The 15,555-nt window shown below is 35.5% G+C and overlaps 1 protein-coding gene across 5 annotated transcripts; it reads right to left on the bottom strand.

The window, feature by feature from the left end:
- Positions 1–1,831: 1,831 nt before the first annotated feature.
- Positions 1,832–5,379, bottom strand: LOC9304754 (glutathione S-transferase T3). Of its 5 annotated transcripts, none has more exons than XR_002330330.1 (6): positions 4,966–5,368; positions 4,458–4,564; positions 4,245–4,375; positions 4,065–4,157; positions 3,589–3,978; positions 1,832–2,035 (listed from the first exon to the last, which is right to left on the bottom strand). XR_002330330.1 is itself a non-coding variant. In XM_021017308.1 (6 exons), the coding sequence occupies exons 2-6, from the start codon at positions 4,254–4,256 to the stop codon at positions 1,927–1,929; spliced, it is 324 nt and encodes a 107-aa protein (XP_020872967.1). In that variant the 5' UTR covers positions 4,257–4,564; positions 4,966–5,375; the 3' UTR covers positions 1,832–1,926. The 5 variants fall into 5 exon arrangements, 4 of the variants coding, with proteins under 4 accessions (XP_020872967.1, XP_020872965.1, XP_020872966.1 ...); XM_021017308.1 differs by having other exon boundaries at positions 3,589–3,646; positions 3,927–3,978; positions 4,245–4,564; positions 4,966–5,375; XM_021017306.1 differs by lacking the exon at positions 1,832–2,035 and having other exon boundaries at positions 2,109–3,657; positions 3,927–3,978; positions 4,245–4,564; positions 4,966–5,379.
- Between the last annotated feature and the right edge of the window lie 10,176 nt (positions 5,380–15,555).

The following is a 15,555-nucleotide window of genomic DNA, read 5'->3' as shown; positions in this document are numbered from 1 at the left end:
AGTGACTCATGGGAAGATTGTAAGCATTTCTTTTCGATCTCTGAAATCCATAATGAAATTTGTTGATGAATTGAGGAGCAGTTAGATTTGTCCCCACTATGCAACATAAGAGCATCTCCAATGGTGAGAGCATCTCCATTGGGCTCTCACCATTCTTTTAAGATTAAAATTCTAAAATTTATGAGATGAGAGCTTTTGTTAATTTTGCAAAGTCCAATGGTAGGCTCTCTTTGTGGGGTTCTCAGGAAAAAATTAAATTATTTTTTTTATTATTTTATTTCATAAATCTGAAAAATATTACAATTCATAACATATTAAAGATACAATAATTTCATACATTTGAAAATAAATTTGAGAAAAAAAAAACGATTAGTTATTCTGTTGATTGTTGCGAAATTTTCTCCATATATGCTCAACCAAATCACTTTTCAATTGTTGATGCATATTTTGATCACGAAGTTGATTTCGCATGCCCATCATATTCTCGATATTTGGAGGCATACCTGTAGAATATGATAAATCGACTTGTGAAGTTTGGTTTCCTTCAACTTGTAGGAATTCTGAAACATCAAACTGAGTGTTGTACCCATCTCGTTCGTCTTCGACTATCATATTGTGCAGTATGATACATGCTTTCATAATATTTCCAATTTTTTTCTTATCCCAAACAAGAGCTGGGTTTTTAATAATGTGAAAGCGAGCTTGCAATACTCCAAATGCACGTTCGACATCTTTACGGGCCGCTTCTTGATGTGTAGCAAATAAAGTGTCTTTCCGAGTTTGTGGTAGTCGAATAGATTGGATAAAAGTCGCCCATTTCGGATAAATACCATCTGTGAGATAGTAAGCTAAATGATACTCCCGTCCATTGACTTTGTAATTCACATTCGGAGCTCGACCTTGTAATATATCATCAAAAATTGGTGATCGATCAAGAATATTTATATCGTTTAAGGTACCTGGAGGTCCAAAAAATGCGTGCCAAATCCAGAGATCTTGTGATGGGACCGCCTCTAAAACGATGGTTGGTTTTCCAGAGCCACGTGTATACTGGCCTTTCCAAGCGATGGGACAATTTTTCCACTCCTAGTGCATACAATCGAGACTTTCTATCATCCTGGGAAATCCGCGTATCTTTCCAATATTGAGTAGTCTTCTCAGATCTGTGGCTGTAGGTGCTCTTAGATATTCATCTCCGAAGAAAGAAATAATTCCCTCTGTAAAATTCTCCAAGCAAGACATCGCAGTGCTTTCACCCATACGGAGGTATTCGTCAACCGCATCAGACGCATAACCATAAGCAAGCAAACGCATGGCTGCCGTACATTTTTGTATTGGAGAGTGTCCAAACCTTCATGTGGCATCTCTTCGATGTTGAAAGAATGGGATTTCACTGAAGAGTCGCTCAACAATACGCAAGAACAACGGCTTGTTCATTCGAAAATGGCGGCGAAAAGTTTGAGGTAGAAACATCGCATTATCACTAAAATAATCGTTCCATAAAAGGACGTGCCCTTCTTCGCGTTTTCTATCAAAATAGGCTCGTTTCCTATTTTTCTTTGCCGCCTCTTCGCCATTAGACAATTCGACGAACATATTCTCGAATTGTTGATCAAGTGATTGAGAGAAGCTTTCTTCCATGGCGTCGTCGAATGGAGTACGGGATGAAGAGGCCATATTGTTTGGTAGGTTTAAGTATTAAACAATATAGATATATATAAAAGCTTTGGTGGTTGATTGTTTTGTGGTCAAAGCAAAGAAAAATTAAGGGAAAAATAGTTTTTGTAGTTGAAGCAAAGAACAATAATAGAAAAGTTTGAGTTGTGAGACATCTAAAGACGATGGATATTATTTATAGCAAAGGTAAAAAATAAAGAATAAAGTTTGTGGTACCCAAAGAATAAGCTCGTTTGTGGTACAAATTAGCTAGAATAAAGTTCGTGGTTCACAAAAAACATACAAATTATTTGTGGTACATATTGATCTCTTTGGCATCAGACAACACACCACTTGCACACATTGGTCTCTTTGGCATCTAGCAAAAAAACAAGACAAGTTAAAACATGACACATGATACACAACAAGACATATCATACATTACAAAGCAATATCATACAAGACAAGTTACAAAGCTTTAGAGTACATAGACTTAAACTAGAACTTTAAACAATATCATACATGAGACATAATACTAGAACTTACAAAGCAATATCATACATGAGACAAAAAAACTAAAAAGCATCTGATTCTTAGCTTAAAACTTAGGACCAAACTAAAACTTTAAAACTTAGGACCAAAGCTCCGTGATTAGCTTATTTTTTAGGAACAAGTCAATGTCCGAAAGAGGCTCAGTTCTTGAAAGTAGACTTTCAAGCATCTGATACTTGCTTTGCTTCTCTTTAAGATCCCAATCCTTCTCCTTTAGTTCCCACAAATTCTGAAAATGTTCCACAGACTGGCCTGCTTCTCCTTTACCCGTTGCTGGCTTCTTTCCTTCTTTAACAGTGGCTGACTTCCTTCCTTTCGCTTTGGCTACCTTCACACCAGGAGGTCGACTCATGACTGAATCATCTTCAACATTGATAGGCTGGGAACTTGCATTACCATCCCCACACTTCCTTCTTTTAGCATTATCATTTCCTCCTCGAGTTGTAGCTTCACACCATTTCTGATCAAACTTTAACTCTCTCCATGCATGATCTAAAGTGAAATTCTTCTTGGTATCATTGTAGTAGATCTCGTGAGCCAGCTTCATAACATCATCCTCTGACTGACCACTAGTTTTATGAGTTGTTGCTGTCTTATGACAACCCACAAACTTGGTAACACTTTTATTGACCTTTGCCCACCTTTGTTTACATTGAGCATGCTCTCTCTTTGGCATTCCGTCAAGGGAAGGACTAGCAGCAACATATGCTGCAATCCTCTTCCAAAAGGATTGACCTTGTTGGTCATTACCAATCACCGGATCCTTGCTGGTATTAAGCCAAGCACTGACGAGAACAATATCTTCTTTTGCTGTCCATTTCTTTCGTGATATGCTTTGCTTCGGTTTGATTTCAGCTTCATTTCCTTCATCTTCACTTCCTTCTTCAGACAGTTGACTACTAAAAGCTGGGACTTCAGTTGATCCACTTGCAAACTGAGACATGTCTTCTTGTTGACTTTGCAATAGATCCATGAAACCCGATGACTGATTAAATGGATTCATATCATCCATTTTTTAGATATGAAAGTGAAAGTGATTGTGTTTTGGGTTAGGCTGAAGGTTAAAGGAAGTGAAAGTGATTGTGTTAAAGGAAGTGATTGTGTTTTTAGGCTGAAGGCTGAAAATTGATTGTGTTTTGTGTTTTGTAAGCGTGATTGTGTTTTAAGGAAGAAGACTGAAACTTATTGAAGTATTAGCAATGAATGCCAAGGTAAAGACACTAATTGTCTTTACCTACAATACTCCAACTAGAAAGCATTTATTTCAAAGAACAAAGAAAACATTTACAAAAGCAAAAACTGTCCTAATCAAACACAAACCAAGCATTAATCACATAGCACAAACCAGCAATTAAATGAAACAACTACTTTGAACTGTACCTTGATTTAGAGTCTGTTAAATCGATGCCTTCTCCACTTGTGAGAAAAGACTCAACCACTTCATTTAACCTCACCAAAACAGAGACAAAGAATTCATTTTACAAACACATCATACATTAAACACATTAAACTACAACAGACATGACTGTATCCAAAAATGTATCAATGATCTGTAAAAAAATGACCAATGAACAAAAAAGACCAACTATATTAAAATTATTCCTTATTCCCAGGATTTGAAACAGCAAAAACATGAAAAGAGTAAAACATGTACTGGCTCAACACTGTGAGATCTGTTTTTTACATATACAAGCTGTACAGAGACAAAGAATTCATACCTGAGAAACTGATTTGGACATATACAAGCTGCCCCGACCTTGCAACCATCACCTGGAGGACAGTGACAACAGTCTTTAGAACATGATATAACATTAAGAAGTAATTAGAGAGATGTAGGTAGCAGTAGAAAAAAATACCTTATGATATTTCTCAACAACTGGTATAGCTTCTGTCTCAATCATCCCACCAATTGCAGCCAAAGAAGAAGCTTTGCTTGATGATAACTCCCTCTGCCATTACAGGATATACTTAATGAATGTCAAAACAGTTCCTCACATCTTAAAGAGTAGAAGCACAAACATAGATCAAAATCTTACAGCGACTCTCATCTAGATTGGTTGCTTCAGTTTCCCAGCTCAAACAAGATAAATCTGAGCCAGCATTCTTCTTTGAGATTTCATTGACTTCCCTATATATTTTGTACCCTTGGATGTCATTACCATCAAACCTACAGCGAAATATAAAAAGAAAAAAGTTGATCACATTCACACCAAATTTAGAAACATAGCGAGAAGTAATAGGACATGTACCAATAGGACGTCTTCTTTCCATCTCCTCCTAACTTCCTTTTGCGAAAACCGGAATCCCAGCTGCCTTCCTTGGTACTTTCTTGAATATACGAACGAGCATCATCTTGCTACACCATCCACCAATGGAAACAAGAGGATAAAACTTGTAAGAAAAAGTAACAAATGCAACTAGTAATGATCTTGTTTACATGGTTTTTCTTTATAAATGTGAAACCAAAGAGACATGCACTAAAAGAGAACCAATCCTGAATCTGACTTAGATTCTACTCTCTAACCTATGAATCTATGAAAAAACTTGTATCAACTGTCAAAGAAAAAATCTCAAATGATCAATTACACATTCGGAATCAGCATAAATCAGATATATTCCAATCTAAAGTATATCGAAAGCCAAAATTGGAATATCAACTATCAAGCCAAAATCTCAAATGAATCAATCACAAAATTCCAATCTAATCACAAAAACCCAGCCAAATCGAGAACCAAAAGCTAGATCTAGAGATTATACCATGTTAGGTTTGAATTCCTTCGTCTTCTGAAGGTTCTTCAGCTCCACCTTAAGTTTCTCCTGCTCAGCGTCTCTCGTCTCTAGCTCCTCCTCCTTCTTTCTCAGAATCTCGTCTTTCTCCTTAAGCAACTCCTCCGTCTTCTCCTTCTCGATCTTCATCTTCTCCAACATAGTCTGCATCTCCATCAGATCTTGCTCGAAAGACTTCGCTGACTTCCCCGTGGCGGAGACAGGCGATGGTGGCGTCTCGCAAAGAAAAAGAGACAAGAGTCGGAAATGAAATCGAGTTTCGCTACTTTGCTTTTTTTTTTACGCGTTTTTTTTTTTTTTGATCAAAACAATCGACGGTTCAGAATAAGTCACGTCATCGTCTCTCTTATCACTCAAGATTTCTCTAATGAGAGCTGTTTCTCTCAAAATAAATTCTTTCTGATTTATTTTTTTTCACAATTGATGAGGGAGCCTCTCATGAGAGATCAATTTTCTCCCCATTGAAGATTTAGTTCCTGTTGTAAACTGTGTTGTTCTATTGATTAATGAATGAGATTTCGATACATATATATACATGATGAGGGGAGACAAATCCCCATTGGGCTAGTAAACCCTAAAGCCCAAAAGCCCACTAAGTACAATATAGGCCGTCATAAGGAGAATCTTCAAGAACATGGGCATGGGCCTTCTAGGACATGGACATGGGCCTTCTAGAATATGCATAAGGTCCACGGTTATGGAGTCCATCCAACATGTGGTTTATAACACTCCCCCTTGGATGACATAACCGTGTAGATGCCAAAGGATCTCAGTAATACGCTTGGGGATGCTGCCTCATTAAAACCTTACCAGGAAAACCCATTGGGACAAAACCATGGTTAAGGAAAAAGAGTACAGCACGTATTACTCCCCCTGTTTTGGTCATCCCTGCAAGTCCTTAAGTCTCCGCATTCCAATTTGATGCGTGAGCTTCCTCAATGTCGATGTTGGTAATGCCTTGGTAAAGAGATCGGCTGAGTTGTCGCTGGATCGAACTTGTACCACTCGAACTTCTCCATCCCTTTGCAAGTCATGCGTGAAGAAGAACTTTGTTAGAATGTGCTTCGTCCGATCTCCCTTGATGTAGCCGTCCTTGAGCTGAGCGATACAGGCGTGTTGTCTCCTCATATGATGGTCTTTGATGTTGTAGTAGCTGCGCCTTGAAGAAGGCTGCCTACGTACCCTTGGAAGGGATCAAGCCACACGTAGTTCCTATCTATTGACCATGCCATAATCTGATTTTACCTGCATCAGCAAAACAAACTAAACCAAAGCAAACTAGACCTTCTTTGGTTAGATCAGTATAGAATAAAACCCAAATAAACAAACATAGGAAGAATAGAATTTAAAATTTAACCAAACCTTCCTTCAAACCTTTCTAGTGCCTTTGGGTTGATCATGAACTAAATTTAGGCAAAGGAGGTTCACGGCAAAACATATGTCTGGTCTAGTGTGGCTAGCCAAGTACATTAACGCTCCTATGGCACTAAGGTATGGCACTTCAGGATCGAGAACTTCTTCCTCATCCTTTTTTTGGACCGAATGGATCACTATCCAATCCGAGGCTTCTCACCACCATTGGGCTGCTCAATGGGTGGGCCTGGTCCATATTGAATCTCTTGAGTACTTTTTCAGTATATGCCTTTTGATGCACAAGGATTCCATTATTCACGTACTCAAGTTGCAATCCCAAACAGAATTTTGTCTTGCCTAGGTCTTTCATCTCGAATTCTTTCTTTAGATATTTGACTGTTTGGGCGATTTCCCCAGAGGTTCCAAGGATGTTCAAATCATCCACATATACTGCTATTATCACAAACCCTTCGTTTGCAAATTTCTTTATGAAGATACATGGACTGATGGGATCATTCTTATAACCTTCTCTGACTAGGTACTCGCTTAATCTATTGTACCACATGCGTCCACTTTGTTTCAGTCCATAAAGCGATTTGTTCAGCCTTATGCAGTATTGGTCTCGAGACCCTTTCTTATCTTTATCTTTGAGCTCAATACCCTCTGGTAATCTCATATATATCATCCAGTGGACTTATATAAATATGCAGGCATTACATCCATTAGCCGCAAATCAAGTCTTTTTCTTTATATAGCCAGACTTAGCAAAATTTAAATGTCTTAGCATCCACCACAGGGGAGTATGTTTCTTCATAATCTATCCCCGGTCTTTGTGAGAATCCTTGTGCTACAAGCCGTGCCTTATATCTCACGATTTCATTATTCTCATTTCTCTTCTTCACAAAGACCCATTTGTGTCCTACTGGTTTTTACATCGAATGGTGTCCTTAAGGTCGGACCAAACTCATTCCTTTTCTTAATGATTCTTAGCTCCACGTTTTATGGTCTTGTACCATTTAATCAATCAAGTCTTTGAGTGCACTCTAGTATAGACGTGGGCTCCTGATCCTCATTTATATTCATAAATTCAAGTGCTACCTTGCATGCAAAATCATCTTATGTCGACATTTCTTATATGTTCCATTATGTTCCAGACATGATATAATCGATTTGAGATTTATTATGGTCAGGACCTTTAATACTTTGCAGCTTGGCGTCCCAAGCTACATTATATGGTACCTGTACCTTAGAGCCGGCCGGCCTTATCTCCATGTCTGGGATGGTTTCCTTAGTAACCTCGGATTCTTATTGCACCTTTCTTTGATTTTCGAGGATTTTTATCTTTGGAACCTATTGGTCTACCACGTTTCTTTCGTGTGTTAGACTCGGTAGCAATTTCATTGATTCGCTTTTGGATATCAATACGTACTGGTGCATTACAAGCTGGTATGTACGTTTTTGTAACTTTCTTTGGGTCAGCAAAGGAATCTGGCAATTGATTAGCTAGCTTTTCAAATGTATAATCTTATGGACCTCTGATTCTCATGCCAGAGTCCGAGGATCTTGCCAATTTAAGGATGTTTGATTTCATTATATTTCTTTTATTGCTTTACCCAGCTTGTTCGTCTCTCCACCTATAGTAGGAAATTCGGATTCATTAAAATGACAATCCGCGTATCTAGCCTTAAATAGATCACCCGTAGTTGGCTCTAGATACTTAATAATGGTGGGAGAATCAAATCCAACATATATTCCCATCCTCCTTTGAGGTCCCATCTTTGTTCTATGTGGTGGAGCGATCGGTACATATATGGCACACCCGAAAGTCTTTAGATGGGATATGTCTGGCTCATGACCCATGAGTAATTGGGATGGTGAATATCTATTTTCACTAGATGGCCTTATGCGTATAAGCCCTGATGCATGTAAAACAGCGTGTCCCCAAGCGGCTACAGGAAGCTTCGACCTCATGAGTAATGGTCGAGCTATCAATTGAATTCGTTTAATGAAGGATTCCGCTAATCCATTCTGTGTATGTACATGTGCTACGGGATGTTCCACACTTACCCCCATGGACATACAGTAGTCATTAAACGCTTGGGACGTGAATTCACCGGCATTGTCTAGACGTATAGTCTTAAGCGGAAAATCTGGAAAGTGGGCTCGCAGTCTTATTATCTGGGCCAATAACCTAGCAAACACTTGGTTTCTAGTAGATAGGAGACAAACATGCGACCATCTTGTCGATGCATCAATGAGGACCATACATATATCTCCTTGTATCCTTTCCAGAAATTTTAAGGTCTCTTTATTTACCTTAGCCGGTGATGGCCTTATAATGAGTTTCCCTTGTGAACATGCTTCACACGTGAGATTCTTAGGGATAACTCTTTTCTCTCTTAGGGTGTGCCCCTTTGAATTAGTTATTAGTTTACGCATCATACTATGACCCGGATGGCCAAGCCGGTCATGCCATAAAGTGAATTTCTCGATGAACTCTTTGTTCATTGCCATATTAGCTTCGATCATATCGATTTTAGCATAGTAGAGACCAGTGGATAATGCGGGTATAGTCTCTTAGGACTTTCTTATGTCCTTGGGTGATCTCAATTATATTTAGGAATTCTTTGTTCCCTTCACCCTTTGTTTCAATATGGAAACCATTCAATCTTATATTTTTGAAACTTGACAAGCTCCTCTTCGAGCTGGGTGAATATAGGGCATCGCTTATTTCAAGATGCGTGCCCTTTGATAAAAGTATATGGGCTTGACCATGGCCCTCAATAAGACTAGCTATACCCGCTATGGTGCTAATATTGGCATTTTTCATTATGAGATTTAGGAAAATATCTCTTATCTTTTGTGTGGCTCCACTATCCACCACAATTATGTTCTTGTCCTCGGCCATTTCTTATATGGACAAGAATCATGTTCTAAACATAAAATAATATAAAATAAATTCAAGCAAATAACAATCAATGAACACATAAAATGCAAAGAAAAACATAGAGGTTTTGATGTCGAAGTAAGATTTATCAACTTGATTCTTTTATGCAATCAGAAGTTTCATACTCTATTAGATCATCTTGATCATGTTCACCATCTTTATATACCAAATGGGCTTTAGGATTCTTCCCTTTACACTCTCTTGATAGAGGTCACAACGATGTTTGGAAGTCCTACATATCTTAGCCCAATGGTTTCCCATTCCATATCTATGGTATACTCATTTGGTCGAGTGTTGTGGTTTGGAAATACCACATCGTCCTCGCCCTCGACCACGGCCGGAATTGGGTCTACATCCACGGTTATAGTGGTTCCCATGGCCGGATGAGTTATAGTGGCCACAACCACGTCCTTTCAATACCACATCTATGGCATACTCATTTGGTCGAGTGTTGTAGTTTGGAAATACCACATCGTCCTCGCCCTCGACCACGGCCGGAATTGGGTCTACATCCACGGTTATAGTGGTTCCCACGGCCGGATGAGTTATAGTGGCCACAACCACGTCCTTTCCATCCACCACGGTCACGGCCGTGTGGTCTATCACTTTAGACGTGGTTAGATTCTTTGGATTCTTTCTTATCCTCTGCGGCCTTATTGGCATTAGGTAATGGGGTTAATCTATGAGGTCGTAACTCACTGTTTTTATCTGTAAGTCATTATTTTTATTTTTTTTTCATCTAGCAATAGACTCATCCACGGACTTATAGTCCTGGATTATGAGACTCTCAATAAGATGGTGGCTAATATTGCCTTGTATCTATCTTTCTCTCTTGGCATTCTTACCTTATTAGATACATTCACCAAGTCCTTTTGACTTTAGGATAATCTTAGTATCCATTGCCCATTTTAAAATAATTATCTCCTAAGAGATTTAGGGCAGTAAAGTACAAGTTGTAATTCAACATCTACAAGGAAAAGTTTTGAGTCAAAATCATGTAATCGTTAGTGTCATGCGGTATTTGAGACCGAACCATGAATCGATTTACTTAGGGATTTGACTTTCCTCTTTTGCTTATGAATAGATTTCCTCTTTTGATTAGGATTAACTTTTCCTTTTCCTTTTAGGATTTACTTTCCTCTTTACTTTAGGATTAATTTTCCTATTTCTAAATAATTCCTAATTTGATTAGGGTTTTAGAGTTTTAAGATTTTCTATTTAAGATTTTAGGGTTTTTAGGATTTCCTATTTTATTTAGGATTTAGGGTTGTTGAGATTTCCTATTATTTAGGGTTTTGATATTTCCTATTTTATTTAGGGTTTTAGGATTTTCTATTATCCCTAAGATTTAGGATTTTAAAGATTTCCTATTTTCTAGGGTTTCCTATTTTATTTAGGGTTTTAGGATTATCTAAGTTTTCTAGGGTTCATGCAATTTTAGTTTTAGGGTTTCTAACAACTTATGCATGTAATCAATCAAAGAAACAATCAAATTAAAAACGCCCTAAGCAAATAATTTGCGTAACCCATGTAATTTGCGTAACCTATGTAATTTGCGTAACCCATGTAATTTGCGTAACCTATGTAATTTGCGATTTTTAGGTTTAGATAATTAAAACTTCTCTAGCAACTTAGGCGAGTTTAGCTTAAGCGATAATCAAATCAACTTTTTTTTTTTAGCAACCTAAACGAGTCAAACAATCGAGCAAACAAGCAATCGGATCAAGCAAGCAATCAAATCATACAAGCAAAGCAATCACTTAATCAATCATCATTCGTTTTAGGGTTTCTCTTTGCTTAACTTTCAAGTTCAATTGTTGGTTCTTTAGCTTTAGGGTTTTGATGTTACCTTTCACCTTATGGGGTTGTATGGACTAGAACCGGGAGCTAAAGACCTCGGTAACTCACGCTGCTGCAACGAACCGCAAACAGTACCACGATGAACAGTACCGCGATGAACAGTGCCGCGATGAACAGTACCGCGATGAACAGTGCCGCGATGAACAGTGTCGGCGATGAACAGTGTCGGCGATGAACAGTACGGCGATGAACAGTACCGAGATGAACAGTGTCGGTGATGAACAGTGCCGCGATTTTTAGGGTTAGGGTTTTAGGGTTTTCGTTAAGAGCAAGTCGTGCTGATAACGTGTTGTAAACTGTGTTGTTCTATTGATTAATGAATGAGATTTCGATACATATATATACATGATGAGGGGAGACAAATCCCCATTGGGCTAGTAAACCCTAAAGCCCAAAAGCCCACTAAGTACAATATAGGCCGTCATAAGGAGAATCTTCAAGAACATGGGCATGGGCCTTCTAGGACATGGACATGGGCCTTCTAGAATATGCATAAGGTCCACGGTTATGGAGTCCATCCAACATGTGGTTTATAACAGTTCCCAATTCAAAACGTAATGATGTGTGATGTCGGGATTAAGTGTGTACATGTGAAGTTGGAAAACGTAAATGTTGAATGTTGACTTTTTGGGTGTTACTAGTACAGTATAAAAGCTGTGTGGTTCGATTACTAGACCCTACACTATTTAACATTTCGAAAAATTCCACTGCGAACGTGTCTACATGTACTCATGACGTAACCTGATTCTTAACAACTTGGTATAATACCTGAGCAAACTTTGTTAATAATTAACATGTACTCTAAATGCTGGTACTACATGGTAATATCTGGTTATACTTGGTTACATGTGAAGCACAAGTGAATATATATTAAATTGGTTTACATTAAAAATCTAACGTCGATTAATTAGGTGGCACTAAAAGATCATCGATTAATTATTACATTTCATGCCCGATAATAATAAAAATTTTGAGACAAACTATATAGCAATACAACATAACTTGTGTTTTTTACTAATCGTCACTTGTGTTGTGTTGATCATGTTTGAGAAATTTAATCGATTGTACCTAGCTAGGTTTTTAGGAATATTATGAAAATTGTTACCTGATGAATGTTTAATGTTTAATGTTTAATGTTTAATGTTCGAGTCTTAATATTGTCCTCTTAATATTGAAATTGTCTACTGAGTCTTAATATTGTCCTCTTGTTATTGTATTGTCCATCAATATTTTCCTCTTGTTCAATTTAAACGCATTATACAAATAAGTTCCACAAACATTAGATATAGTAATATTTTAGCACTCTTTTTAAAATAATACAGTAAATGTAAGTTTACATTCCCACCAAAAAAAATGTAAGTTTACCTAAGATATCGTAAAAACTCAAAAAGAACAAAGAACTTACCACGTGTTTTAATTAGATAAGATTCACTTGATTATCATCGTAATAATAGTTTTGGTTAAGTTAATAAAACCTCAAATTGGCACATCGTAATAATGGTTTTGGCAAGAATTAAATTAGGACATGGTTATAGTTGTCACAAGACACGCCAAGATATTCACAACCCCCAAAAGTATCATTACTGACACATCAAAGTGACTATAGCTTTACCTGCAGTGGCGATTTACCCTAGTCTAAAGATTTAGCGAGTTCCCAAAAAAAAGAAAAAGAGACTAAAAACAGCGTAAAGATTGATTTGAAAAGCGTGTATTGTCGATTTCTCACTGCATTAACTTAAGATTGCTTTAGAAAATTAAAAAGGAATTTTCATTTCAGTACATCTAATGTAAACATTTTTGAAGTTATAATATTTTAGCACTCTTTTTAAAATAATAAGCGTCGTAATGCTACTACAGTAAATGTAAGTTTACATTCCCACCAAAAAAAATGTAAATTTACATAAGATATCGTAAAAACTCAAAAAGAACAAAGAACTTATAACAAAATACAACTTATTATAAGGGTGAGATTTACATCCATTTGAGAGTACAAGAGAAAATGTGTAGATTTTCTTTATATAAGGAGACAAATTCCAATTAGTTGAGATATTTTTGGGTTCAAAAGACTTCCTTGGAAGTTTTCTGAGAAGTCTTCCAAAGCGTGACTCTGATCTGAAAAAAAATTGCATAATATTCAAAAACGAACAAATGACATCAAAACAGAGAAAAACTTCAAAATAAGTTTTTATGCTTGAATAATAAATTAAAAATCACATTAGGTTAAATATACAACTCTTTAGAATCTAACCTATAAATACACAAAAATAGATTTCTAAAATTTATAGATCTATCTTTAAAAGAGTGAAAGATGATAATCATGTAATGAAAAACAAGATAAATTAGTGAGAAAGACATAAGAAAAATGAAAAATTGATATAAACCTTGGTGTTTTAAGTTCTAAGAGATTAAAGAGACGTTGGAGAGTTTTAGAGTGAGAAACATACATTTTTGCTGCATCCATTTGACGGGAAGAAAGAGAATGTGTAAATTTTCTTTATATAGGGAGACACAAATTTTAATTAGGTTACATATTTTCGATACAGACATGAAAGTCTTCTAAACCCTAAATTTACTATACGACGAGAATATTTACCTAGAAGTCTTCGAGTCCATTATTTGTGGAAAAATTTAAATCTTCTAAACCCTAAAATCAAATAACTAACTAAATAGCAACAAACACATCATTAAACTAAATTTAACTTATAAAATGTTTAATATACATGAAACTAACATATATAAGTCAAATTCAAATTTAAAAGAAAAAGAAATTAAGAATCCAAAATCTAACCCTAGAAATACAAACGATACTATGACATATATGTTCCAAACACCAAACCAAAGAATATCGTGACTCAATCTACATTCATTCATCTATGTTGAAAACAATTCAATTTTACTAAACCTAAATTTATTTCATTTACAAATGTTTATAATTACATGATTTTATTTTTTCCTTCAAAAAGTGTATTTATAAAAAAATTAATTTTTTAAAAAATGTACTCTGGAAGTCTTCTGAGAGAAGGCGGTTCCTTTTGCATTTTGACTCATTTAAAAAAAAACAATTGTAATTTCAATTGTCTTTTAGGTTATTTTTGCATCCTATACTAATATTTGGGAAGTAAATCCTAAGAGTCATAACTTAGATTTTGTAAGAAATTACAATATATGCTATTAGAGATCTCTAATTATAATCATTTTATTCCATTTCACTCATATATATTAACGCGTCAACGGGTCAAATGGGTTTAAAGATATTAAAAGATTTTGTTTATATAATACATAATTAATATAATTCGAGAATGTTATATACTAATCAATTCGAAAATGTAACACAATTAGCAAAAATCCTATACTAATATACTAATATATTATTCGGAAATGTTATTCAAAATGTTATTCAAAATGTTATATAGTAATCCATTATTCGAACATGTTATAGAAAAATGTTATTGAAAATGTTAATGAAAATGATATATCATTGAAAACATTTTATATCAATCCAATTTATAAAAAATGCTATTTTGAATTATAATACTCATATAGTTCGAAAATGTTATTGAAAATGTTATCCAAAATGTTATATCCTATACTATTATTTGGAAAGTACATCCTATAAGTCGTAACGTTAATTTTGTAAGAAATTATAATATATGCCATTAGAGATCTCTAATCATAATCATTTTAATTCTATGTCACTAACATTAACAAATTAATTAAAAAACGGGTCAAATAACAAAAAACGGGTTTAAAGATCTTAAAGATATTAGGTTGTTATATTTTGTTTAGATATAAATTCGTATTCAAGCAATTCGTAATCTTTGAGAATATATTCAGTTTCCCTAAAATCTTGGAGAATATATTCAGTTTCCTTAAACCCTTTATAAAAAAAAATAAGTTATAATAGTTGTTATATTCTAGATCGTTTTTTTGTTTAGTTTTACGTTTTTTGTTTAGCTTAATCACGCATCAATATAATCAACTATTCAGTTTCCTTAAAATCTTTTCTAAAGATTGTCAAATCTCTCTGTTATATAATTTTGATCCTATATTCCAAATAATCTAGAATATACCTTTCTAAAATATTATCAAACTATTTTATGCTAATTAATATATTTCTGAATCTCCTAATTATCACAAACAATCTACAACTATAAATATCCATTTTGGTTTGACGTACCTTTCTCACAGAAATCATCTCAGCACCATTCTCATATCCTACAATTAAAAATACAGCAGAAATGGCTATGGTTAGTCGCTACACTCCTATTAACAACTTGAAGCCTGTCAAGACTTTTTGGTGTATTCAAGTTAATATACTTCATTCGTGGATTCATTTTACAAAAGGTTCTGGCATGTCTTTGGAAATGATTTTGACAGATGAGACTGTAAGTACCATTAAA

This window comes from Arabidopsis lyrata (assembly GCF_000004255.2).
Source record: "Arabidopsis lyrata subsp. lyrata unplaced genomic scaffold ARALYscaffold_7, whole genome shotgun sequence".
In the NCBI taxonomy this organism is placed as follows: Eukaryota; Viridiplantae; Streptophyta; class Magnoliopsida; order Brassicales; family Brassicaceae; genus Arabidopsis; species Arabidopsis lyrata.
This window is presented reverse-complemented; position numbering and strand designations above follow the sequence as displayed.

What these genes read in the sequence shown, in the direction of transcription:
- LOC9304754 (XM_021017306.1), bottom strand. Translation starts at nt 3,220, where the DNA reads ATGGATGATATGAATCCATTTAATCAGTCATCGGGTTTCATGGATCTA.